At 37.5% G+C, this 26829-nt stretch overlaps 1 protein-coding gene across 2 annotated transcripts in view; it reads left to right on the top strand.

The window, feature by feature from the left end:
- The first annotated feature begins 9161 nt into the window (after positions 1–9161).
- The window catches only part of LOC100810922 (ubiquitin C-terminal hydrolase 12), a 45137-nt gene continuing 27469 nt past the window's right edge, over positions 9162–26829 (top strand). The window contains exons 1-8 of one of the 2 annotated variants that reach the window (XM_003555518.5): positions 9162–9371; positions 9685–9754; positions 10137–10287; positions 10408–10565; positions 11186–11451; positions 11543–11761; positions 11849–11957; positions 12046–12161. In XM_003555518.5, the coding sequence (XP_003555566.1) occupies positions 9342–9371; positions 9685–9754; positions 10137–10287; positions 10408–10565; positions 11186–11451; positions 11543–11761; positions 11849–11957; positions 12046–12161 (1119 nt within the window). In that variant the 5' untranslated portion in view covers positions 9162–9341. The remainder of the gene's footprint in view (positions 9372–9684; positions 9755–10136; positions 10288–10407; positions 10566–11185; positions 11452–11542; positions 11762–11848; positions 11958–12045; positions 12162–26829) is intronic. The other variant, XM_006605568.4, reaches the window with a different exon arrangement.

Raw genomic sequence — 26829 nt, 5'->3', positions numbered from 1 at the left:
TATATTCATGGAACATTTGGTCGTATTAGGCAGCTTGAATCAGCCATTTTTGTTATAAAAATTTTGTAGGACAGCTTTTTTACATGTGTAAAGACGTAAGCATTTAAATTTTTTTCTATTGCCATTTACGACTTTAAACTCGTAAGTTATGGTTGTGTTTGTTATTTTTTTTGGTTTTATGACTTTGATGTGGTAATTTAATTTTTTCTGTCATAAGTTTGGTTTTTATTTTTATTTGAAGTAAGGTTTTTTGGTCATCTTTAATGTGTAAAGCATAAATATTTTTAAAAAAAATATTTCAAGCATAATTTTATTTTCGTGTATCTTTTTTTAAAATAATGTAAATAATATTATAATTTTGTTATATAGGAGGACACTCTTTTTTTCACCATTGTAAAGATGTAAGAATTTTTTTCTTTTGTCATTTACGACTTTAAAGTCATAAATTATGTTTTTATCTATTTTTTTTTGTTTTACGACTTTCAAGTCATAAGTTCACCATTTTTTTATATTATGTATGTTGATTCATTTTCATATTTTATACTAACATAAAAGGTTTAATTTTTGTTATGTACAATACAAAAAATGAAAAAAAAAATCAGACAAATAAACATAGAAAAAATAAAAAAAAAATATATCATACAATATAAATTAAATTAAAAAAAGCCAACAAATTTTTAAATTAAAAATTGCAAAAAAATGGACACAATTTTAGATAAAACACTATGAAAAATAAATATATTGAAAAAATTCAATGAAACCCAAAAATGTAAAAATAGTTAAATTTTGTAAATAATTATATTAAGAGATTATTTACAATTTTAAAAAAATGTAGGTTTCGAAAAAAATTAAAGTTGTAAATGATTCTACGACTTAAAAAAACATATAAGAAAAATTGACGTTTACAATTACAGAGCCGAACAAAAAAAAACAAAAAAATGTCAAATATACAAATATCTAAAGCTTTGATATATAAATATGAAATACACATCACACAGCAAATCTGCCATAGAAAGAATGTACGAATGTACGGAGCATCTTAGTGTAGTGCGGCAATGCCTTTTGTACTTCTCCATTCTTCGCTGAAGCAAGTCAGGTAATTGATATGCAATTAATGGAAAAAAAAATACATCAATGCTGAATAAATTAATTACATATTATTTGAATATATTTGTTTCAAATAATCCTGTATTCCACAAATGTTGAAAAAGAAAAATTATTTACTTTGACAGAAACATTTGATATGTTTTTGGATGATAAGTACAAAAATATGGGACGATGCATCATAAATTTTTTTAAAAAATAATGATAATTTCAACATAAGTTTAATTTAAAAAATTTGCTAAACATTCCCAAATTCAACGCCGAGGAATGACAGAAAGTGAAATTTTTTTACACCATAAGTGGATCCCTAGCAAAGCAAGCACATGTCAAAGTGCGACATAATTTCATTATTTCATTAAAAACAAAATAAAAACACAACAAATGATATGATCCAAAGTAAAATAGAAAACACATGCACCCACACTCGTCTTTGTCACACAATACCATTGAAACAACATGACACCAATTGACACTAAATAGAAGGTTCATCAATATACTTCACCTTGTATGCATCCTTCAACATGTCCAACTGCATTTTTAATTGCATGTTGGCATCATTCAAGGCCTACACTTTGGTCTCTAAATTCTGAACATTGTAAAATTTGAAGTCCCTTATTTGCTTTCCTGTTTAGTTACACGGTTCTCGGGCCAACAACATAGTAGTATCTTCCCTGGCAGCATAGTCATGTTTTTCAAAGTTTCCCACAAAGATAATGGGGTCTCCCAAGGTCCCTATGTAGACAAACGCACAATACCTTTGAAATTGCACATTGCTTATTGTCTTCACTTTATACAACGTAAATTTGGGTTGTCCAAGTTAAAGCATGATACAAAGTTTCTTCAAAAAAAATTGCATGTTGTCTTGTTGAATGAAAGTCCCCTGAAGAAGTATGAACCTAGGGTCTGATCCATGACGAAGGCAAAAATCGACATAAGCATGTTCAGTTTCATCGTATGAACGATAAGAATCGTGACAACTTTTGCTAAATTGGTTTACTTGCTCATAAGTTTCATTCCAACTGAAATAGATTCCTGGTTTTCGACCTACAAAGAGGACATGCACTTTTTTGTCCCCATTGCATGACATAGCTCCTTCAGATAAGTCAATGGATGACAATATTGAAGTTATAGCATGAATAGATAAACCTCCATGGACCTCAATGGACCACAATATCTTGTGAGGTTAGGTGCAAGAGTCATTGTTTTGTTAAATGTGAGATAGACATACATGAAATGGACATATTATGAAACTTATATAGGGGGCAATATTTGTAATTTTGGTGTATTGCCAATAATTTCCAAAAATATAAAATATTTAAAATAAAATGGTAGTAAAAATAGACACATAAATAAAACAATGCTAGTTCTTTGTTTCTATTTCAAAGAAGTTACACTAAAATTGGTATGTATTTTAAAAGTTAGTCAAATATTCGGGAAAAAGGTGACGACTTATTTTCTAAAGATTTGAGGCCACCACCATATCATTTTTGTTAATTAATTAATTTTAATAAAACTTTTAAATATACAAAAGATCTTAAAAATAAAAAACAATTGGCTTAGACCCATTTCACTTTTCCTTAGTCTATTCCAAAATAGTATTCAGTCGTTATTTTATTTACCGTTACATAATTTAATTTTATGTCACAAAATTTGTCATTGTTCAAAAAAATTTAATAATTATGTTGTATTTTGTATTGATTCCAATATATGGTTTCCTCATTAGGTAAGACAAAATGCAAGTCTAATAACCATATGGATGATAAGGTTAGGGCACTTATTAGTTATCCGCCTTTATACATGCAGCCACATTGGGCGTTCCAATGTGTAAACACAATGTCAACATTAATATTACATGTGATGGTAAACATTAAAAACATTCATAGACATCACATAATGCAAAATGGTAAACATTAATGATTGTCGTTAATAACAAGCTTCAAATAATCTTGCCCATTGACTTTCATGAATGCAACATTATCGTTCTGTCTTAAAGGGAAGTGTCGGACAAAATCATGCCATTGGTGGCCTAGTTGAAATTGTTTTGGTATAGTATTGTCATTGCGGTAGACAGACCATTCTTCTGTTGTCTCGTGAAGCACCTTAACATGGAGTTTCATGACGTTTAATACCAATTACATCAACAACATGTCGTGGCACAAACTACAAAGGTATTGGTCATTTTTGGAAAATGCAAAGGACATTATACAAATATTTAAATTTATATACATTTGCTCATTACATACCATCTGTTCAACAACTATTGTCATTGCATAAGTAATTGTGGATTCCCATAATAGATAATTCAAACCATAAAAAAATAACAATTTGAACGCATAACATTTTGAAATAACTAAAAAGCCTAAATTAATATTCATTTATAAGATTAATTAATAATTAAGTAATGCCATATAATAATTGATATCATTTTATCACATATACAATTTGTACTTAACTCAAACCCTTCATATAATTGTTACATATTACATGTAATATTTTATTTAAAAATAAAATATACACGATTATAATGTTGTGTCACATCTTACGACACCATAAGTGGTGCTTTACCCACCAACTTCTGAACTACAAAACCACCTATTATAATTACGACTTAGAAATCAAACAATGTGTTACGACTTCCGAGTGACCGTACAAGAAACAAATAAGAGAGGATTGTGTGAATGAATAATGATATGCATCAAGTTCGACAATGAATAATGGAAATAACTGTGGGAAGCAGCCTAGTACACATCGTCTTTAATGGAATGTGTTTAGGTTCGTGAATGATAGCAGGAAAAGGGAGATGCAACTGATATGACTAGCTAGTTTTTAAGTAACGGTAGATACATCATGCCAACTACAGGTTAGGTTGGTTAGAAAAGAAAACATTGATGGAACAAGACCTCGCCAACGATAAAATTACGAAGCTAGTTGTGAATGATGAAGAATTTGATCTCGTCAATGATAATGTAGACTATTGTTTGCAACCTCTTGCTAGATAACTTGAACTACCCAAAGGCTACACCAAAGCTACTAGATTCTTTTCAGAATGTCAAGTCACAACAGTAAGTAAGGTCCAATCAATTACAAAAGCATAAGATTCTCAAAGTGGGTAAGGAATGCAAATGCATGACACATTTAGTGATACGCTTACATGATAGGCTGTGTATGATGCATGCCCCATCCAACTGTAGAAAGCCAATAATAATTTAGATGATCAAGAGATGCATGCCATGCGAATGAAATGTCATGACATTCATTGTTACTTTAATTTTAAGTGTCCAAAGGCAACTTAGGTCATATATGTTGAATTGATCCTTCATTCTTGTGCTTTGTTGTTTTCATTGAACCTAATTTCTCTCACGAAGCTTAATTTTCCTTGAGAAATCCCAGTTTTTTCATCATTCTTAAAATCTCTTGTTTCGTAATTTTGGTGTCAAGCAATGGCACATGCATTAGCTACACCTATTGTTGGCTTGTTGTTGCACTTACAAGATAATCATATTCGAATCAAGTGTGAGGAGGCCAAGAGAGAATCATTCATCCTAGGTGTTATTTTGTGTGGGCTTTTATGCACTTGGATCGTATTAACAATCTTGGCTTCGGTCATGTTATAACTATTGGATAAATTGATATTAATCAATATTAGTCAATGCTTTGGTGCAACGGTGGAGACCTAAAACTCACATTTCATTTTCCACATGGGGAAGCAACCATAACTTTACAAGATGTGGCACTGTAAGTATATTAAGGGAAAATCGATTTATCTTACTTGGTTCTGGAAATAAAATTATAAACAATAGGATTTCCACTTTGGAAATCAAATTGAACCAAATAGAAAAAACTGTAGATTTTCTTTACGAAAATTTTGAAAAAAGCATAATTCCAAAATTGACTGAAGAACATACGAGTGAACTTATGGCTTTACAAAACCAAGATTGCATCCCTATAATTTGTAATAAAAAGAATAATATGTGCCTACACATTTTGGTAAAAATAAATTTTCCTAAAATAAATAATTTTGACCAAACTGAAGTAATTTTACAAGCTTTGGTAGATACTAGTTGTTCTTTTACTTCCATATGCAAAAGTGTTGTGCCCCAACACAATTGTTTTCGAAGTAACATAATAACTAAAACTAGAACTATGTCTGGAGACATAATAACTAATGACACATAAACAAGAAATTTTACTATCCAATTATCTACAAATTGTGATATCTTTGGTAACAAAATCTTTATAAATAAAGCAGATGTTGTAGATTTACAACCAACCAAAGAAAAAATGATTTTAGGACTCGATTTTATCGTACATGATAATAGAATAGTCACTATTACTAAGGATTATTTATTAATCTCTACAAATTCACAAAGGTCACCGATAATTGACGAACTCACATCAGAGTTGCGAACAAAGCATGGTGATATCCCCATTGTTGTTAATAATAAAAATAATAAATGCCTTTGTGACACACCTGGTAGCTGTAAAATAAAAGAATCACAAAACTATAGGAGGATAGACACCCTAGATAAATCATATGATTATTGCCAAGAAAATATCTTAGAAAGCATAAAAACAGAAACCGAGCTACACTATGAATTATCTGTAGCAGAATCTGATTACAATTCCATTAAAATCAATAAAATTATAACTTTCGATAATATACAACAAATTATAGACAGACTAAATAAAATAAGCATAATAGGAGAAGACCCCACAAAATATTGGGAAAAAGATCCTGTTACGTGTAAATTAGAAATTATAAAATCATATCTAATAATCAAAACTAAAGATATTTAGTATGGGTACTTTGAACAAGATGAATATAAAGACCACATAAAAACCCTCTTGAATATGAAAGTTATAGCACTTAGCACTAGTCCCCATAGAAACCCTGCCTTCATTGTCAATAAACACTCAGAGCAAAAAAAGAGGAAAGACTAGAATGGTTTATAATTATAAAAGGCTCAATGATAATACTCACATAGATGGATATACTATTCCCTCTAAAGATGTGTTGATAAATAGGATACAAAAAGCTAAATGATTTTCTAAATTTGATTTAAAATATGGATTTCACCAAGTTAAGATGCATCCTGATTCTATAAAGTGGACTACCTTTTCTTGTTCAGAAGAACTATTCGAATGGAAAGTAATGTCTTTCGGATTGAAAAACGCACCACAAATTTTCCAAAGAAAGATGGATAATATTTTTGGAAATTATAAAGAATTTACTTGTACATACATAGATGATGTACTCATCTTTTCAAAAACCAAGGAAGAACATTATTTACATCTCAAACAAGTTCTTCATTTGTTTGAAAGATTTGGCCTAATAATTTCAAAATCAAAAATGGAGATTTGTAAGACCCATATCTCTTTCCTAGGAATAGAAATAGGAAATGGGAAAATAAGACTTTAGCCCTATATCTCCCAGAAAATCCTTGGGTTTCCAGATAAAATGAAAGACATAAAAACTCTAAGAGCTTTTCTAGGCCTACTTAATTATGTAAGAAATTTTATTAAAGACATGGGAAAATACACAGCTCCTCTTTACAACAAAACCTCTTTAACAGGACAAAGAAAATTTAATACAGATGATATAAAATTAGTGCCGAAAATAAAAGAAATGGTTAATAATTTGCCATATCTATCACTACCTCTAGATTCCGACTATTTAGTCATAGAATGTGATGGTTGTGAACGAGGATGGGGAGCCGTCCTAAAAAAAAAGAAAAATAAATATGAAAAATTAATGGTGAAGAAATTTGTAAGTAAGCTTTAGGAAAATACCACACCAAACCACAAGTATGTTCAACCTCCACCGATTATGAAGTAAACATTGTGATAAATGCTCTAGAAGGATTTAAATCCTTCTTGATTAACAAAAGCGAAATTACCATAAGAACTGATTGTGAAGCAATAGTTGCTTATGGTAGTCAACAAATAAATACTGATAAAAAGCCTCATAAAAGATGACTTTTATTCCAAGAATATGTTTATCATAACAGAATAAAAATAAATTTTGAACACATAAAAGGAGTTAAGAATACTGCTGCTGATATTCTTTCTTGTTTTGCAGGAATACAACGAAATGAAGCCATGTAAGGTTTCTTACAAGAATATAACACAAAAAATGAAGTTTGGGAATCAAGAATTACCCGTACTTACAAACGAGTTTCACTACCCTGGTAGGGAAGTTGTTAATGACAAATTTAACTGTCTTATTGATAACATTTGGAATATTCCAAAAAATGCAAACAATAATGAGCAATTCATTTGTTTAGTCAAGAAGGGAAAGAGCTGGTTCCATATAAAAGAGAAGGAAAAAGGTCTTTGGTCTTTATTGGAGGGTTTGGGCAAAACGGGGATTTTGTCTTTGCTATTGTGGACCTAATCCTGGAAACTCATGAATCATAGGGTTACTAATGAATTTTAACGAGTCCACGGTGCAAAAGTGAAAGAACTTCCGCATCATGCGTGAGTTATTTTTTGGCATGTGTAATTTCGTGAAGTTGAATCTAAGTTGCATGTGTCACCATTAAAAAAAATAAAACATCCACAATTGGTTATAAGCTACAGATTTTTGTCCCAATGTCCATCCAAACCTTGTGTGCACATATTTGGCTTTCGACTTGTTATCTTCGTTAACCTAGGGACCCTAATTGTGTTGGTATGTGCATGGTTAACCTCATGTGCCCATCTTTGGCCCTTATTTGTGTTGGTATATGCGGCGATTTAAACGGCAAAGTGAGGAGTGGTTCCGAAAACACCATTTATTCAGCCTCGTTGCCCTTAATTTTCATGTGTTGCTTAAGAAAGAAAAAAAAAGTTTCAGTCTTAAGGTAAGTCCCTGCTTCTGAAGAAGGAGCTCTATTTGACTCCCCTGCCCATGGAGTATAAGTGGGAGGGATGTGTGGCGATTGAAAGGGGAAATTAAGGAGTGTTTGATGAATGACACATAATTGGTTCACGTGGTGGGTTGTTTGTTGCCCTGTTGTATGTGGTGGTCATTTTCTACACCAGCAAAACTCCCTATTGCCAAGACAAAACCAACTCTGTCCCTGCAAATTAAAATTCCTCTCTAGAAAAGCTAGATTAGACTTACCGGTTTAAGTCCTTTGGATATGAGGACCTGACAATTTCTGCAAAAAGCCTATTAGATTATGGATGTTTGGAGTCAATCCTGATTCCTCCATCTGATAGATTCAAGGGATTCAACCCCTCAATCAATGAGGCTACCTGATTTAGGCAGAAATGATGGACTACATTGCCATCAAAATAACAACTTGCCCAAACAACTTTACTGCTAAGAATCACCCATGTCATGTTATGAAACTCTTACTAGAGGATCATAGAAACTATCCCCGCCTGTTCAATGATGAATATGAAAGTTGGGATGTACAGGGTAATACACACAGTGCCAATACAGCCTCATGAAGGCACAAATACAAGGGTACCAATGGTTTTTTCTGAATCAGACAAATGAGAATTTGACTTAATCTTTTCGAAGGCACCCTCAAGGGGCTTTAGTTATCTTTATTTAGAAAATGTGAATATGATTTAGAACCCAGTTGTTTTGTTGTAAACAGTTTTTCTTTGTTTCCTTCTGTTTGTTTTTCAAAAACTTGGGATTGGTAAGCCTGCAAAGGTATGCCCTTAATAGCTGTTTTTGAAAAACGATGAAAGTCCTTTATGATTAGGCTGGTGCTTGGAAGGAAAATGTAAAATCCAACAAAGTCTGGACTGAGGATCTTTAGTACTCGTTAATATCAAGAAGACTAATAAGGATCTTGTAATAAAAAAAAGAGAGTCTAGATTCATTATATTTTATCTTTTCTTTTTTTAATTAGATAACTTACCAAAAATCTGTAGCTTATAACCAATTGTGGTTGTTTTATTTTTTGAATGATGACACATGCTACTTAGATTCAACTTCACGAAATTACACATGCCAAAAAATAACATAATGTGGAAGTTCTTTTAGTTTCGCACCGTGCACTCGTTAAATTTCATTAGAAACCCTATGATTCATGAGTTTCCAGGATTAGGTCCACAATAGCAAAGACGAAATCCCCGTTTTGCCCAAATCCTCCAATAAAGACCAAAGACCTTTTTCCTTCTCTTTTCTGTGGAACCAGCTCTTTCTGGTGTTGTTGATCTCGTTTTCTCTCTCAAACAAACACTACTCTCTCTCTCTCTCTAACGATAACCCTCGCAGTCGCAGGTTTCAATTCACCATGACCGTGATGATGCCCGCTCCCATTGATGTACGTATTCCTTTCCTAACCCTTCACACACACACACACACTCTGTACGCACCGTTTCGCTCCTATTTATTTATTTTATTCATTCCTCACAATAACAATAACTCGCGTGTCGTGCTCGACGAGTCGTGTTATTCAATTTGATTTTCTCCACTTCCGACGAGTGGTGGTGCCACTGAGGGGGGGTGCTTCGTTTTGATCTGAGCGAGTGAGCGTTTCGCGATTTCTAGTGCAGTTCGGGGTTTTAATTTTAGGGCTTTGCGGTGTGGATCCGAACTAGGGTGACGCGTTTGGTTTTGGTTTTTGTTTTATGCAGCAGCAAGAGGACGAGGAGGTTCTCGTGCCGCACGCGGATTTGCCTGCGAACAATCACCAACCCATGGAAGGTAGTTCTCGTGCTTCCTTTGATCGCTGGGTGAAAAATTGGCTTGAGGATTTTAGGTTTTGTGTTTGTCTTCATTTTTAGGGAATTTTTTAATCAGTGTTTGCTCTGGGATTTGGATTGGTTTTTGAATTAAAAAAAGGTTTTTCAGCTAATGTTTCATTTGGTTGGTTTGTAATATGGAAGTTGCGGGATTTTGATGCATTTGTTGATTGTGTAATTAATTCTCCAACCTCATTTTTTATTTATGTTCTGGTCAGCTGTTGGAGGGTCTAGTTCAGTAATGGTCTTGTTTTGTTTTTTTGTTGGTAAATTAAGTGTTCAGCTAATTCCAGATGTGATACGTGATTGTTCCTTTTCCTTTTTGTTTCTTTGATGATCGTTAGTTGTAGCTCAACCTGAAAATGCCAATACCGTGGAGAGTCAACCCGTTGAAGATCCTCCATCATCTAGATTTACATGGAGAATTGACAATTTTTCAAGGCTGAATACAAAGAAGCTCTATTCAGAAATATTTGTTGTTGGTGCCTATAAATGGTATTTTTCTGAGATTTACTAAACTTGTTAATAATGGTGTTCTATTTTCTTGAATATGCTCTGGTATGTATACTTGTTTTCAGTGTTTATCTCTGTCAAACTTGGTTTTATGCTTGGCAGGCGTGTGCTTATTTTCCCAAAGGGAAACAATGTGGACTATTTGTCCATGTATTTGGATGTTGCAGATTCAGCCACTTTGCCCTATGGTTGGAGTAGATATGCACAGTTTAGCTTGGCAGTTGTTCATCAAACGCATAATAAGTATTCCGTGAGAAAAGGTAGTCCGTGCAATTTGATCTTTTACACTTTTACAAGATGACATAGATTATTCATAAATGTAAACAAGAAAGAGCATTGCTGGAATTAAAAGTGAAGAATTTTGCTAGGTTTTTGTTGCAACTACTGGATGGAAGGGCATTTGATACCTCCTTGCACGTTAAAGATTCTTTTATAATGCATTACTCAATTATCATTACAACATTATATGATAAATCATCTGACACCTTTGCTCATTGTGTAATTTATTTATATCTTATTTAATTTTCTGCATCTTTCCCTTTTGTTCTGTATTCACTATAGGATAGTGACATTTTGGAAGGGGGACTGGGGAGTGGATGGGGATTGGGATGGGGTATTGGTTAGTAGTTGTTTAAATTCATTCATATACATGTGACAGAGTTCATATTGTTGTTAACCTTTGGTTCCATCCTCTTGCACCTTGTTTAAAATTAGGTGGAGAACAGGATGATGAGTTCTATAGTCTATTTCCACTAAATGAATTTGTCCGTGTTACTTGTCTCAATTATATTTTTTTATTAAAAGAGGAAGTGAAAGTGCACAATTTATTTTGGATTTATCTATGACCTTGGTGTAGCTTAATTTTATTTACACTATGCAGACACACAGCACCAGTTTAATGCACGCGAAAGTGATTGGGGTTTCACATCTTTCATGCCTCTTGGTGAATTGTATGATCCTAGTAGAGGGTATCTTGTGAATGATACTCTTATAGTCGAAGCTGAGGTTCTTGTTCGTAGGATTGTTGATTACTGGACTTATGATTCCAAGAAGGAGACTGGCTATGTTGGGCTTAAGAACCAAGGAGCTACCTGTTATATGAATTCTCTACTTCAAACCTTGTACCATATTCCTTATTTCAGAAAGGTTAGAACTGTTTGTCTTATTTTGTTTTGCCTGAAGTTCACATGTCCATTGAAAAGTAATGGGAAGTTTGTTCCTGGATATTACATTTCAGGCTGTGTACCATATGCCAACAACTGAGAATGATATGCCCACTGGTAGCATCCCTTTGGCCTTACAAAGTTTATTCTACAAGCTTCAATACAGTGACACTAGTGTTGCAACAAAGGAGCTGACAAAGTCTTTTGGATGGGATACATATGATTCTTTCATGCAGCATGATGTTCAAGAACTAAATCGGGTTCTCTGTGAAAAACTTGAAGACAAAATGAAGGTATGGCAAGAGATTTGGAATGTTTGTTCATGATTCTTCTTGATGAGTGATCATACCAAATGGTTGTTGTATGTTATTTTTCTTCAGGAAACTGTTGTTGAGGGAACTATACAAAAGTTATTTGAAGGACACCATATGAATTACATTGAATGCATCAATGTAGACTACAAATCAACTAGAAAGGAGTCATTTTATGGTACTTCCTTATGCATTTTGAATTCAATTATATGTTTAGTTCTTCTTTGTTATGTAATTCTAATTTAGTTTTTGCATATGCATGTTAGATCTTCAGCTTGATGTCAAAGGTTGTCGTGATGTTTATGCTTCCTTTGATAAGTATGTTGAAGTTGAAAGTCTTGAGGGGGATAACAAATATCATGCTGAACAGTATGGTTTGCAGGTTAGTTGCTATTCATAAATGCTGAAGCAGCTTATACAATATTAGTGTCATTTGGAGAAGTTAACTTTGTGTGTTTCTAAGAATTTTTCTGTAATCTTGTTTTGATATTTTTTTTTGGAAGGCAGAAAATATAGTATATTATTAATCAGAGCTATAGCAGCACCAGAGGTACTGCTGCAGACAATACATAGGTGCCATACAAGTATTACACTATTACACTATTACACTACCCTCCAGTACAAGATAGGAAAAAACAACATTGACCCCACCACATATGCTAGATATGTGTAATCCAATTTAGCCAAAGTATTCCACAAGGTTGGAAGACCAGTGATTGAAAGAAGAACAGAACTTTTTATCTCTGGTCTTTAACCATGACCATAATAAGAATAAGGCATCTTCCATTACTTTGGATGCATCAAATCGATTGCCTTGGAATAACAGTAAATTCCTATGCTGCAAAATTGAGCTAGTTAGTGCAATCCACCATCCACACCATCGATTATGATTCTTCCTATCACCGAAGCCATCGCAGAATTGAGCAAAGTGAGATGCTGGGGAAGCTGCAAGTGGTCCCACCATCCGATTCCATCTCATTGATTCCCACCATAGTCCACTGGTCAGTTCACAATTAAAAAACAAGTGATCAGCATCCTCTTGATATTATTATTCTATGAACCATTTCCATTTAAAAAATATAAGAAATTGTGGGTTTGGCGAATTACTTTTTGTCTTCTGCATCGATACTGTCTGTCAGATGTTGCTTGCAAATTTAAAACTGTGATGCATCTTCCTGAATATTAGCTGGGAAAGTGCAGAAAACAGCCAATTGACAGTTACATAGTTTTTGATGGTGCTTGTGTGAAATTTTGAAAGATCCCTAAAGTGTTCTTGCAAAAGTTGAATGCAAAGTTACTGATTGCTGTTTTTATGCAGAGTGATAGGGTAGTAGAACTCTAGAGAAGATTAAGTGGAGAGAGAGGGAGAGATAGAGATGAATTCTGTTTCTATTCTTTAAGGATGATCTTACATCGTACGGTCCGATAGTACAGTCAGGTTATATACCAGCTCTAGTAGCGTACAGCGCAAGCTTACTACAATAATCAACTTCTATTTTGTTTATCTGACTAAACTAACTGAAGGAAAGCTTCTTGAGGCTTTCTGCCTTAGCTGACAAATAACACACACACACAATACTCTAATGTAGGGAAGCTTTGCTTCTATTTTCTTTTTCATGTTCCTTGGTTATATTTTGGCTCTTATGTTTCGAGGATATCTTATCCTTGTTGTTGTGCATTGGGCTGCTTTATTTTATAAACTCTCTCTCTGTCTCTCTCTCTCTCATTCTCTCCTTGTCTTTTTGATCAAAAGCAAAATATTCATTGCATTTTTTTTTGTTGGGGTAATGAGCCAGGGGCAGCTTCACTTGTAAGAGGTTGTATTTGAAAAAACTCTTCTAAGGCAGTCAAAAGCCTTCTGTTATTCAGCTTGTCAATGTCTGCATTATCCCTCCTTTGCTCCTGTGCATTCTGTATTTTGATGTTCACAGCCATGTAAATTGGCAAGTGAATGTGATATTCAAATGTGTGTCCTAGTGCATTAGACTCTCACCTAGTAGGATCTGAGTAGGGTAGATGTACACACTACAGTCTTACCCATGTAAGTGGAGGAGAGGCTGTTTCCCGGATTTGACCCAATGATCTGATTGTAAGGCAGCTTGTTCCGAGTTATTTATGATATTTGCTTAATTGAGTGAACCGTGATATTCAATAGATCAAGTTATTTATGATGTTTCTTAAACAAGTCTAGGATTTGCTGGTTTACTCAATCACAAATTGCTCTGCAACCATGGTGATCACAAATTCTTTAAAGGGTTGTGGGGTGGTGGGCACCAATAATGTTATAACGGTATAGTGGGTTACAGATTGGCCACGCCATTGAAGATGGGTTACTGAAAGCCTGAGAGTTGTTCACTAAAAGTTTAGAATGAACACGCCGTCAAGACTAAAATAACTGGGAAACACAGGATGTGGCAATGTGAAACTTTGAAACAGTGGTTGAAAAAAAGCTACCATCAAAACAAAGGCTGCTATGCGAAATACTAGATGAAGTTGCATGTAGAACTAAACAAGAAGCTATGGCTATGGAGCATGGAGCAATGGACAAAGACATGGACAGATGCATGCACCCATAGACACAGGCAACACTCAAATATAGGATATTGGGATATGACATTATGTGTGTATGTGTGAGTGCAAGTCAAATGTCAAACTAAATTAAATATAAGCTATATGATAAGATCTGGATTGAGAGTCAAGATTTATATATTCACCTTATTCAATGCTAGTAGAAGAAATAATTGCCTGAAAGGGTTGTTGATTGATGGGGCCTGGTCGGAGGAGCCGGCAATAGTCAAAGAGGCAGTTAAGGTGTTCTTTGAGCAACGGTTTCAAGAGAATGTGATTGAGAGACCTACTTTTGATGGATTATGCTTCCAGACCATCGATAGTCACCAAAATGAGACGTTGGTGGGGCGTTTTCAGGAGGAGGTAAAAAGGGCTGTATGGGATTGTGGGAGTGATAAGAGTCCGGGACCAGATGGATTAACCTTCAAATTCATCAAACAATCCATGACTACATGCTCATGAGGATGGGCTTTTGTGAAAGGAGGAGGAAATGGATTAATGGTTGTCTGTCCACTGCAACCATATCCATTTTAATTAATGGAAGCCCTTCTAAGGAATTTGCTCCTAAGAGAGGTCTAAGGCAAGGTGATCCCCTTGCACCTCTTCTCTTCAATATTGTAGGGGAAGGTCTCACAGGTTTGATGAAGTCAGCTGTGTCCAAGAATCTTTTCAGAAGCTACCAAGTGGGATCTTTAAAAGAGGAAGTGAACATCCTCCAATATGCTGATGATATTCTGTTTTTTGGAGATGCCACTCAGCATAATGTTAGAACTCTAAAATGTATTCTGAGGTGCTTTGAAAAGGCTTCTGGCCTCAAGTTAAACTATTCTAAAAGCCACTTTGGTTGTCTGGGTAAATCTGGAAGTTGGTGCAGGGATGCAGCTCAATTCCTCAACTGCAGTAATATGGATTTTCCTTTTTCTTATCTTGGAATTTCAATAGGGGTGTTCTTCTAAGAGCTGGATTGTGTGGCAGCCTATTATAAGGAAGTTTCAAGCCAAACTTGCAAAATGGAAGCAAAGAAGTTTATCTATGGGGGGCAGAATCACTCTCATTAATTCAGTCTTATCAGCCTTACCTATCTATTTACTATCTTTCTTTAAGATTCCCAAAAAAGTGGTGCACAAGATTGTTTCCATCCAGAGAAATTTCCTTCGGGGAGGTCATCAAGAGGCTAGTAAGATTCCTTGGGTGAAGTGGGACACAGTTTGCCTTCCTAAGAACAAAGGGGGCCTAGGGATTAAAGATTTATCTAAATTTAATGAGGCTCTACTTGGCAAATGGGGGTGGGAGCTGGCTAATAATCACAACCAACCTTGGACTAGAATTTTACTCTCCAAATATGGTGGGTGGAAGGAGCTGATCTCTAGTGGAAAGAGTAAATTCTCTTCCCAATGGTGGCAGGACCTAAAGGCTATCTTTCAGCAGCAGCACAACAATTGCTTTCTTGATAACCTAAAGTGGAGGGTGGGATGTGGCTCCAAAATCAGTTTCTGGAAGGATAAGTGGCTGGGGGACAATTATAATCTCCAAGCAAAATATCCTAATCTATATTTAATAAGCAAACAGCAGACCTCTTCAATCAATTCTATGGCGGATTTCGTGGAGGACAGATGGGAATGGAAGCTAACATGGAGAAGGAATTTTTTTGATCATGAAATTGACATGGTAGCTGCTCTCCTAGCTGAGATTGAGTCTGGCCACATCCATCAATCCAGCAGGGATTTCCTTTGGTGGAAGCCTGACCCTAATGGTCTATTTTCAACAAAGTTTGCCTACAAAGTGTTGCAGGAGGCTCATAATAATGCTAATGAAGACAGGGCCTCCAAGATTATGTGGAGACTGAAAATTCCCCCAAGAGCGAGTGCTTTTTCTTGGAGACTATTCAAGAACAGGCTCCCTACTAGGGATAATCTCAGAAGGAGGCAAGTGACATTGCCTTCATACAGCTGCCCTCTATGTGAGCATGAAGAAGAATCTGTCAATCATCTTATGTTCAACTGCTCCAAGACTAGGAGTCTTTGGTGGGAGCCAATGAGATGGGTTAATAGAGTGGGTCCTCTCCCCATAGACCCAAAGAATCACTTTTTGCAATTCTCTCAGTGGAATAGGCAAAGTTGTACAATCAAGAGATGGGAATTCCTGCGGATAGCTCTGTCCTTGCCATTTGGCATCACAAAAATGGCATGGTTTTCAATAACCAGCCTTTTAATCCTGAAAAGGTCATGGATGACGCCTTATTCCACACTTGGTCCTGGCTTAAGTGTGTGGAGAAGGGCTCCCAACTGCATTTTAATTTCTGGTCAACTAATTTGAAGGATGCTTTTTCCTAGAGGGGCTGGGTTTGTATTGTATTGTGGCCTGTCTATTGATTCCTCCTAGTGGGGTTTAGACTGTATATGCCTTGTTTTTATCATTGTATTTTCAGTACACCTAGTACTGAATTTCATATATATTGATATTTGCCGTGCAAAAAAAAAAAATTCTGGCATATCATCAAGCCCGATGTCCTACGCTTCTTGGATGAATTCTATGTCAATGGAATTTTTCCAAAGGGCTCAAGTGCATCTTTCGTAGCCTTGATACCCAAGGTACTGGACCCTCAAATACTGAGCGACTACAGACCTATCTCATTGATAGGGTGCACATATAAGATAGTTGCGAAGATACTGGCGAATAGATTGAAGAAGGTTATGCCTTTTCTCATACATGAAAGGCAATCAGCATTTTTAGAAGGCAGATACATGTTACATAGCGTGATGATTGCAAATGAGGTCGTTGACGAAGCCAAAAGGTGCCAAAAACCGTGCTTGGTGTTCAAAGTGGATTATGAGAAGGCGTATGATTCTGTGTGCTGGGGATTCCTGATTTATATGTTGAAAAGAATGAGTTTCTGCTCCAAATGGATCCAGTGGGTGGAGGGGTGCCTAAAATCAGCATTTGTTTCAGTCCTGGTGAATGGTAGCCCTTTAGCACAATTCACGCCTCAGAGAGGGCTCAAACAAGGAGACCCATTATCACCTCTCCTCTTTAATATAGTGGCAGAGGCACTCAATGGCATTATGTCACAAGCGCTCCAGAAGGGGTTGTTCAGGGGTTTCTTATGTGGTAAAAACAAGGTGGAAGTTAGTCTGCTCCAGTATGTGGATGACACAATCTTCTTTGGAGGGACATCAATGGATAATGTGAGAGCTATCAAAGCAATGTTGAGGGCTTTCGAACTGGTGTCGGGCCTCAAAATTAACTTTGCTAAGAGTGGCTTTGGTGCTTTTGGGGTGTCGGATTTATGGAAAAATGAGGCAGCTGATTACCTCAATTGTAGCCTGTTGATGTTCCCTTTCACATACCTTGGTGTTCCTATTGGAGCAAATCCGAGATCATATCAGACATGGGTCCCTATCATATCTAAGTGTGAGAGAAAGTTAGCGAAATGGAAGCAAAGACACACTTGTCTTTTCGGGGGAGAGTGACTCTCCTAAAGTCAGTGCTAACGTCCATTCCTATTTATTTTTTCTCTTTTTTCAGGGTACCTAATAAGGTGGTGGACAAGTTAGTCAGGATTCAAAGAAGGTTTTTGTGGGGAGGGGATCAGGAGCAAAACAAAATAGCTTGGGTCAAATGGGAAACTGTATGCTTGCCAAAGGAAGATGGGGGACTAGGAGTCAAAGACATTAACTCATTCAATCTATCATTGCTGGGTAAGTGGAAATGGAACTTGTTTCACAGCCAAGGGGAGCTGTGGGCTAGGGTACTAGAATCGAAGTATGTGGGTTGGAGGGGTTTAAGCAAAATAACTAGAGGGAAGGGTGAATCGGTATGGTGGAGGGATCTAAAGCTCGTGCTTAATCATTCGTAACATGGAGCGATAATGAAGAATACAACAGCATGGAGGGTTGGATGTGGGGATAAGTTTAAATTCTGGGAGGACGTATGGATGGGGGGAGAGGAGTCGTTACTTGCAAGATTCCCTAGGTTGTATAGCATTTCTACTCAGCAACACCAAAGTATACAGCATATGGGGGGCCTTCAAAGATGCAGGTTGGGAATGGGATTTTAGGTGGAGAAGACCACTGTTTGATAGCGAAGTAGATTTGGCAGTGTCATTCTTATCGGATGTTGCACACCACCCAATCCAGCCTCAGAAAGGTGATAAGTGGGTGTGGAAGGCAGACCTGAGTGGGCAGTACACGGCCAAATCTGCCTACTATGTGTTTTGGGGGGAAATAGATGAACAGCAACAAGATGGAGCATTTGAGGAGCTGTGGAAGATTAAGCTTCCGTCTAAAATTGTTATATTTGCATGGAGGGTAATCAGAGATAGACTACCAACTAGAGTAAACTTGCCGAGGCGACAAATTCAGCTTGGAGATTCAGGATGCCCATTCTGCGGAGTTGAGGAGGAGAGCGCAGGTCACCTATTCTTGTGCAGCAAGATCATTCCAATATGGTGGGAATCCTTATCTTGGGTGAACTTGTCGGGTGCCTTTCCAAATCATCCAAGGCACCACTTTCTCCAACACATTTATGGAGTGGCAGAGGGAATGTGGTCTAGTAGATGGAAATGGTGGTGGATGACACTGACATGGACCATTTGGAAGCACAGGAATAATATTATCTTCTCAAATGGCTCATTCAATGCCAACGGAATCCTAGATGATGCAATTTTCTTACTATGGACGTGGCTCACAAATTTGGAGAAGGATTTTAATACTCACTATAATTACTGGTCTTCCAACATTAGAGCAGGGTTCCTAAATAGAATAGGATAGAATATTAGTGCAGATTTCTATATAACCTAAATGATATTTCAGATTGGTTCAAAGAAAACCAAATGTCTTGGGACCAAATCTGGATTGCTATTTGTATTTTCAGTACCTCTGGTACTCAATTAATATATAATATTATGTTTGCTGATAAAAAAAAAAAAATATTCACCTTATGAAAATGACATGTTATGCTTTGCAAAATAAGAAGCATGATTTTAAAATGTAAGTACTTTGTTTTTTTACAAAACAAAAAATATTCCAATATGTTATAGCCTGTATTCTGCATCTGTGATGCAGTGACGCCACATTTAGAAACTTCTTTACCTCTGTTAATATTTAGTTAAATGACAGCCTTTTGTTGTAGTTGGTTGCTAATTCTGTTACCACTTGAAGTGCAAAACATAATAGCAATTTTTTTTAATCAGTTTGTTAGAATGTCAGGAATATCCAATATTGTCTTAACCATATTTTTGACTTTTGGATTATCCTTTATCCTTTAGAATTGCTTTCCTTATTTCCTCATTATCTCTTAGGATAGGTTACCATGTTTCCTTATTATAACAGTGGTTTAACTGTTGTAATGTTGTGTGTCTTGGATGACCACACTAAGCCTCTATTTATAATGAGCAAATAGGATCAGTATTGATTACATTGTATTAATCTGATAATGAGTAATAAGGACTAAATCACAAATTTCTATCTAATCATAAATAAAAGAATAATATATAAATCTAAACACTCCCTCAAGCTTGAGCATATGTCATGAATTGAGCTTGTTATAAATGTGGTTAACCCGATAAAAAATGGAAGAGCTTGTGCTAGTGTTTAGGAGAGCTTATGAAAATAACTTACGATATATCCATAAGCTGTTTTCAGCTTATTTCAATAAGCTCTCCAAGATAGCTTACGAAAATAGCTTATAGCTTGTATGAAAACAATCTAACCCGATTTCCTCTTTCATTGTAGAAACTAATACACTATTGCTTATATGATGCGCACTTATGCAATAGGTTAACCCCCTATATGGAAATCATTCTCCCACTCTTAACCCTAACTCAATCGGGTGACCCTTCGAGCATCCTTTCTGTTGGTGCTTCCTGCGAGGCCTGTACCCACCCGTCTTTCTTCTCTGTTTTCTGTTTAGCTTTCTTTTTTCTTCTGAACTTTTGCTACAATGGCTTCATCTGGCCAGCCACCTCCACCTGTTCAGCCAACCTCTCAGCCTATTAAGCCACCATTAGCCTCTTCTTGTGGATTGGCTATTATTTTGCTGTTTTAGACATAGTAATTGACTGTTATTTTACTGTTTTGGATTGGACCTATTGGTTAATCCGAATATAATATTTTTAATTTTAGGTTGTGTTCTTTATTTTTCAGCACATATATAATTATATATTATATACATGTAATATAAATTACTTAGTTATTCTTTTTATATTAAGTTGACTTTTCTGAAATTCATTTAAAAATATTATGATTTGAAATTTTTATATGAGCTGTGTTCTTTGTCAGACCATATTTTGGTCTTGGCCATGTGTCTAAGTTGTGTCTGTCATGTTTTGGTGGTGTGGAAAAAAATAAATGTTTTAATTGGACAGAGTGGAGTATCTGATGCATGTAGGGGTGTGGAAGGAGTCTGGTGGAATTGTGGCTGGTACTAATTTAAAAACACCCTGAGAAGGGGCCAGTGTTCATACTTCATATAGTTGTGTTGCCAGTGTATAGCAGAGGTTGGCTAGTACAAAAATAGTGGAAGGCATGGTAGTTGAATCGGGATACAAATCATGTAAAGGAAAGCTTCTGAATCAAATCGTGAATCGTAAGATTCATGATAAAAACACACACACACTCATTTATATATATACATATAAGCATTGTAGGAGCATTTGAACATAAAGAAACATGAAAAACGACATAGTAATCCATTTTGCAGTTAAACATCTATCAAAGTGACCTATATTAATAAAGATACAAACAGAAAAGGGGACCACCAGTAGCAAACAACAAAGACAGACTACTGGCCAGCAACAAAGAAACATGAACAGGGGACTATTATATCATATATTCTGCTTTATTTAGATTATTATATTACTGCTATACATTATACTTTAATTTTTTTTATATTTTTAATAATATTATATTTATTGTTAGTAGTATTAGTATTCTTTAGTTGATTATATCATGTTATAGAATGATTCCATATCAGGTAAATAATTTTATAGGAGAATAAAGCTAGCCTTAGTATTTATATCCAATTGATTACGAAATAATGTATTTTTGTAACTAAATATTAGTCTTTTTTTTTTGTAACTAAATATTAGCTAAATAATGTATTTACAAAATGTCTTAGTATTCTTTAGTTGATTACACTCAATTTTACATAAGAAAAAGAAAGCTATTGAACTCAAATTGAGGCCCAATCCATCGAAACATACAGGAGGGGGGGGGGGGTATCCTGAAATGGAACCCTAAGACTTGACCTATAAACAGCACTGTTAGTTTACGCAGCCCCTATGGAGGAGGAAGACAACGCAGATGGACGAGTGAAAGGTCAGCGGCGGCAAGATGGAGACTGCAGGAGTTGTCGCTGGTGTTGGTGAAGGTCACAAGGCCTTGTCCGTCGACAGCCCAAACAGAGGAGCGGCTGCGAAACTCGCAATTGGCTGCGATTTTTTGTAATTTGACCCAAATTGTTCTAGAATGTTGCGATTCAAACAGAAATCGTGATTCCAGCTATTCTCGTGCGATTCAGCTACAAGAAAAATACGCCATCCGATTTGCATCGCTGGACCTCCGAATTGCATCATATCGTATGAATCGTATTGCGATACTAGTGATACTTACTACCATGGTGGAAGGGTGGTCAAAGATGAGGCTTGTTATCTGCCAAACAGAAGAGGAAAAACTCTAAATGGTGCAAACATGTTGGTTGGCTCTACATGCTTGAGGAAGACTCAACACAAACCTTGAAGAGAGTGCTGGGTAAGTTGAAGAAGAACAAAGCCTTTGTTTTTTTTTTTGATCAGCAAAACTAAATATATTATATATATAAATGATCAAAAGTACCAGAGGTACTAGTACATAGGGATATACATCCTGATATCTAGACACCGAAACTAAGGTATTCTAGATATTAGGAGAACATGTCTTTTGTTCTAATTGTAACACCCATTACATGAGAAAACCCTGACTAATATTGCTTGCCCATTGGTTTAGATGAGTTGAGAAATGTTTCTCAAAATGTCTAAGCCAAGTCCAAGTCCAGAAAACAACTTCATCAAACAATTTGTTAGCATCAAATTCTGCATTTGAAAATAGAACTCTGTTTCTGATTTTCTAAATAGCCCAAGTTACCGCCATCCACCAGTATCTCCATCTCTTAATCCTCAAACCTTCTACCTGGATGAAGATATGCTGTAGAAAATTTTGTTTAGGCCCAAGAGGAAAGGCAGTTTGTAAATTCAACCAAGACATCGATTCCCACCAGATTGGTTGGATGAAGATGCAATGGAAGAACAAATGAGATGCCTCCTCTACAGCTTCTCTGCAGAATATGTGGCTAGAACAGTGATGGTGAGAGATGGTGAGAGAGAGAGGGAGAGAGATGGCGAGAGAGAGACATGGGGCGAGAGAGAGTGATGGTGAGTGGGTACGAGTTGTGTCCAAAAAAGCGAGACGGTAGGAGCGGGGTAGTGAGGATCCTAGGCGAAGCTACGCCGGCACCAAGCCTGTGCAACATTTCCACCATGCACGCACTACTTGGAGGGAGAGAACAGACGTTTCAACTTTTTACTTCACGAGGTTTCCTGAGGATGTTATGGAGAAGGATCTCTGGTTTCACTTCAAAAAATGGGGGGATGTTAGGGAGCTCTTTATTTCTAAGAAGAGAAACAAAATGGGCAGAAGGTATGGATTCGTGAGGTTCAAGGGGGTTTCCGATGTTCGTGCACTAGAGAGGCAGCTAGATAACCTCGTAGTGGGAGGTTTGAAGATATACGTGAATGTCCCGAAATATGCAAGAGAAATGGGGAGACCGGTGCCTAGAAAAACAGAGTCCAATCTCCAGGGGGAGGGTGGCAGCCAACGCCTGATACCACCTCAACCACCACTTTTTCAGCAAAGGGCCCTAGTGCCGTCGTACGCAACTGTCCTGCGCAGAGATACAAGACTTCCAAAGCAAACGCGAAACGTAGATAAGGCAAGCTCCGGACAAGATTGGTCTCAATCATCAGTTTACATCGACACCCTGGATGGAATTAAACCGTGGTTCTCCGAGGCGTGGGTGGGGTGATTAAAGAATATGTCCAGCTTCGACAAAGTTGAGGACGAGCTATCTTGGGAACTAGGAGCAGAAATAGCACCCAAGTACTTAGGGGACGATATGACCCTACTCCTTGGACTTTCAGATACCAAGGCAGAAGAAATGGTCAATGAAGAATCCCAGCGTGGAACGACGCCATTTTATTCTCTGGAGAAATGGAATCCCAATATCAGAACGGGCAACAGATTAATTTGGGCCCTCTGCTGGGGGATCCCTTTAGTCGTGTGGGACATTGCAAATATTCGCAAGATCGTAGCTGCGATAGGTGACCTAGTGGAGGTGGATGACGATGTGGAGGAGCTCCGACGGCTGGATCGGGCGAGGGTGCTCATCAGGACCCCATGGAGGCCCGCACTTCAGCACACGGTGAACCTGCATATCGGCGGGGAGGTATACCAGGTCCACATAGTTGAAGAAGCAACGCATAACTCTAGAAAGTGTTCCTGCTCTGGTCGTAGCAGTTTCGGCTCATCGGAGGAGATATCCTCGTTCGTCGGTGACACTGACGGCACTAACCTGAACGATGAGGGAGCGTCGGAAACCAATAAAGAACCACCAGGGGTTGACGGAAGCTTTGCCGCTGTGAGAGAGGTTAGGGGTAAACCACTTTTATCCGGTGGACAAACCCCCAACGGTCAGAATCCTGCTGATGAACCAGTGGATAATAACCCTGGAACTTGCTGCGCTGCCAACCATCAAGGCGCGTCAGTATCGGGAGCTCTAAATGGAAAGTTTTCAGAGGCAAGCCGCATTGTGGAGATAGCGGAGGATTGTGAGAAAAAGGAAATAGCCAGAGGGGTCAGGAAGTCAGATGTCGGGACGAGGGAGGAGTAGAACAAGGCAGAAGGTCCTCACCATTTGGATAAAGTTGACTATTTAGGAAGGGGGCAGGCAATAGATGAGAGAGACTTCAGAGGGCCACAGCTGGCAACACCCTATGACTTGTGCAATACAAGTGTCACCCGAGGAGAGCAAGTTGGCCTTGACGAATGCAACGTCTCCCCCGCATCACGTGATGTTGATATTGGGCCTTTGAATGTGGGCTTATCTAATATCATTGAAACTAATGCTGATATATCACAATTCTGCCCTAGCCCAACTAAAAAGACGTCTGAAACCCCTGGAACATGGAAGGTGTACTCTAGAGGCAGGTGGTGCAAAAAGAAAATGTTTCTAAATAGTGTGGACCGGAATCTAGCGGAAGATAATGACACGAGTACCTTGGCTCCTCACGCTGCTGATACTGGACCTACGAACCTGGGCCTATCAAATTGCACAACTACAGTAACCCAGCAACCTAAAGTAGCATCAGATACTTCCTTGTCCCTATCTCGGATCACCTTCAGGAAGCTGAACACCATTGGAGCACGGTAAAGAAATTGGGGATGACCTGCGACCTGAATCATGACAGCATCATTGAAAGTTTCTGGGCCATGGAGAACAGAGACAAGAAAGAGGCAAAGAAGTTGGATAATAGGATACTTGCCTCATGAATATTCTCTCATTCAATGTAAGAGGACTCGGGAAGGGTGTTAAATGGAGTGCAATCAGGAGGCTGGTGAGGAAACACAATCTAGACCTATTGTGTCTTCAGGAGACGAAGAGAGATCGAATCGACAAACCACTTTGTCAAGCTCTATGGGGAGATGATGATGTAAACTGGGAATTGCATCCTGCAGAAAATACTGCAGGGGGCTTATTATGTATATGGTCTGACAAAAGATTTAAAGTAGAAAGAAAAGTAACAGGTAGGGGATTCATTATGTTGGAAGGCACATGGCTCAGCGAAGCCCAGAACGTGTGTATAATAAATGTCTATGCTCCCTGTGATTCTCAAAACAAAAGGCATCTCTGGGGGAATCCCTTAGGCAGCAAAAAATACTGCGCCCAAATGTCTTATGGTGTCTGATGGGTGACTTTAACAGTGTTAGAAACCCTTCAGAGAGGGTGGGCCTTTCTCTGAGAGGGGTGGATGATAGACTTATCAGCGAGTTAAATGACTGGATAGCGGATCTTGAAGTCGAAGAGCCACCATGTGTGGGGAGAATACACCTGGTTTAGACCAAATGGTGTTGCCAGGAGTAAATTGGACAGAACATTCGTATCAGCTGAGTGGTTTTCCAAATGGCCAGCAAGCACACAATTTATTCTGGATAGGAACTTCTCTGATCACTGCCCTGTTCTGTTCACCTCCAAATGTGTGGATTGGGGACCCAAACCCTTCCGTGTTCTTGATTGCTGGCTCAAGGACTAGTCATTCTCGAAAATAGTTCATGATTGCTGGTCACAGATGCATCTAGGGGGGTGGGGAGGTTATGTTCTAAAAGAAAAGATCAAGCGGCTTAAAGTAAGGCTGAAATCCTGGAACAAGGATCAGTTCGGCGACACATTTAAGAAGGTCCAGAACCTAGAGCTCGAATTGAATAAGCTGGAAAGTGATATTGCTGATAGGCAATTAACTGACCAAGAGAATATGCGAAGGAAACAGCTGCAACAGGACCTTTGGGCAGCAGCACAATCATATGAATCACTAGTGAGGCAGAAAGCAAGGTCAAAATGGATCAGAGAGGGGGATTGTAATTCCCGGTACTTCCACTTGGTGATTAACTCTAACCGTAGACACAATGCTGTCAACGGTTGACTATTGATGGCTCCTGGGTTGATGAACCAGCTAGAGTGAAAGAGGAGATTTATAGGTTCTTTCAGCAGAGATTCCAAGACCCCCTCCAGTGCAGACCACAACTGAATGGGATCAGCTCTAACACTGTCGGACAACAGGAATGTCAGCTACTGGTGGAAAGTTTCAAGGAGGAAGAAATAAGGAGGGCGGTTTGGGACTGTGGATGTGAGAAAAGTCCAGGCCCGGATGGACTTAATTTCAAATTTATCAAGCATTTCTGGCAACTTTTGAAACCGGACTTTCTCCGCTTCCTCGATGAATTCCATGCAAACGGGGTCTTCCCAAAGGGAAGTAATGCCTCTTTTATTTCCCTAGTCCCTAAGGTGCCCGAGCCTCAGAGCTTAAATGATTTTAGACCTATCTCTCTTATTGGCTGTGTCTAAGATTGTGTCTAAGCTGCTGTCAAATAGGCTGAAGAAAGTACTGCCAAGCATCATAGATGAAAGACAATCTGCTTTCACACAGGGTAGGCAGATGCTCCATAGTGTGATTACTGTTAATGAAGTGGTAGAGGAAGCAAAAAGGGGCCACAAACCGTGTTTGGTGTTCAAAGTTGATTTCGAAAGGGCTTATGATTCCGTTTCGTGGGATTACCTACTATATATGCTGCGCAGAATGGGTTTCTGCAACAAGTGGATCCAATGGATTCATGGCTGTCTCAAATCTGCTTCAATTTCGGTTTTGGTAAACGGAAGTCCTACCTCTGAATTTACTC

This window comes from Glycine max, chromosome 20 (assembly GCF_000004515.6).
Source record: "Glycine max cultivar Williams 82 chromosome 20, Glycine_max_v4.0, whole genome shotgun sequence".
Classification (NCBI taxonomy): Eukaryota; Viridiplantae; Streptophyta; class Magnoliopsida; order Fabales; family Fabaceae; genus Glycine; species Glycine max.
Note: the sequence above shows the minus strand (reverse complement) of the source record. Positions and strands in the feature narration are given on the sequence as shown.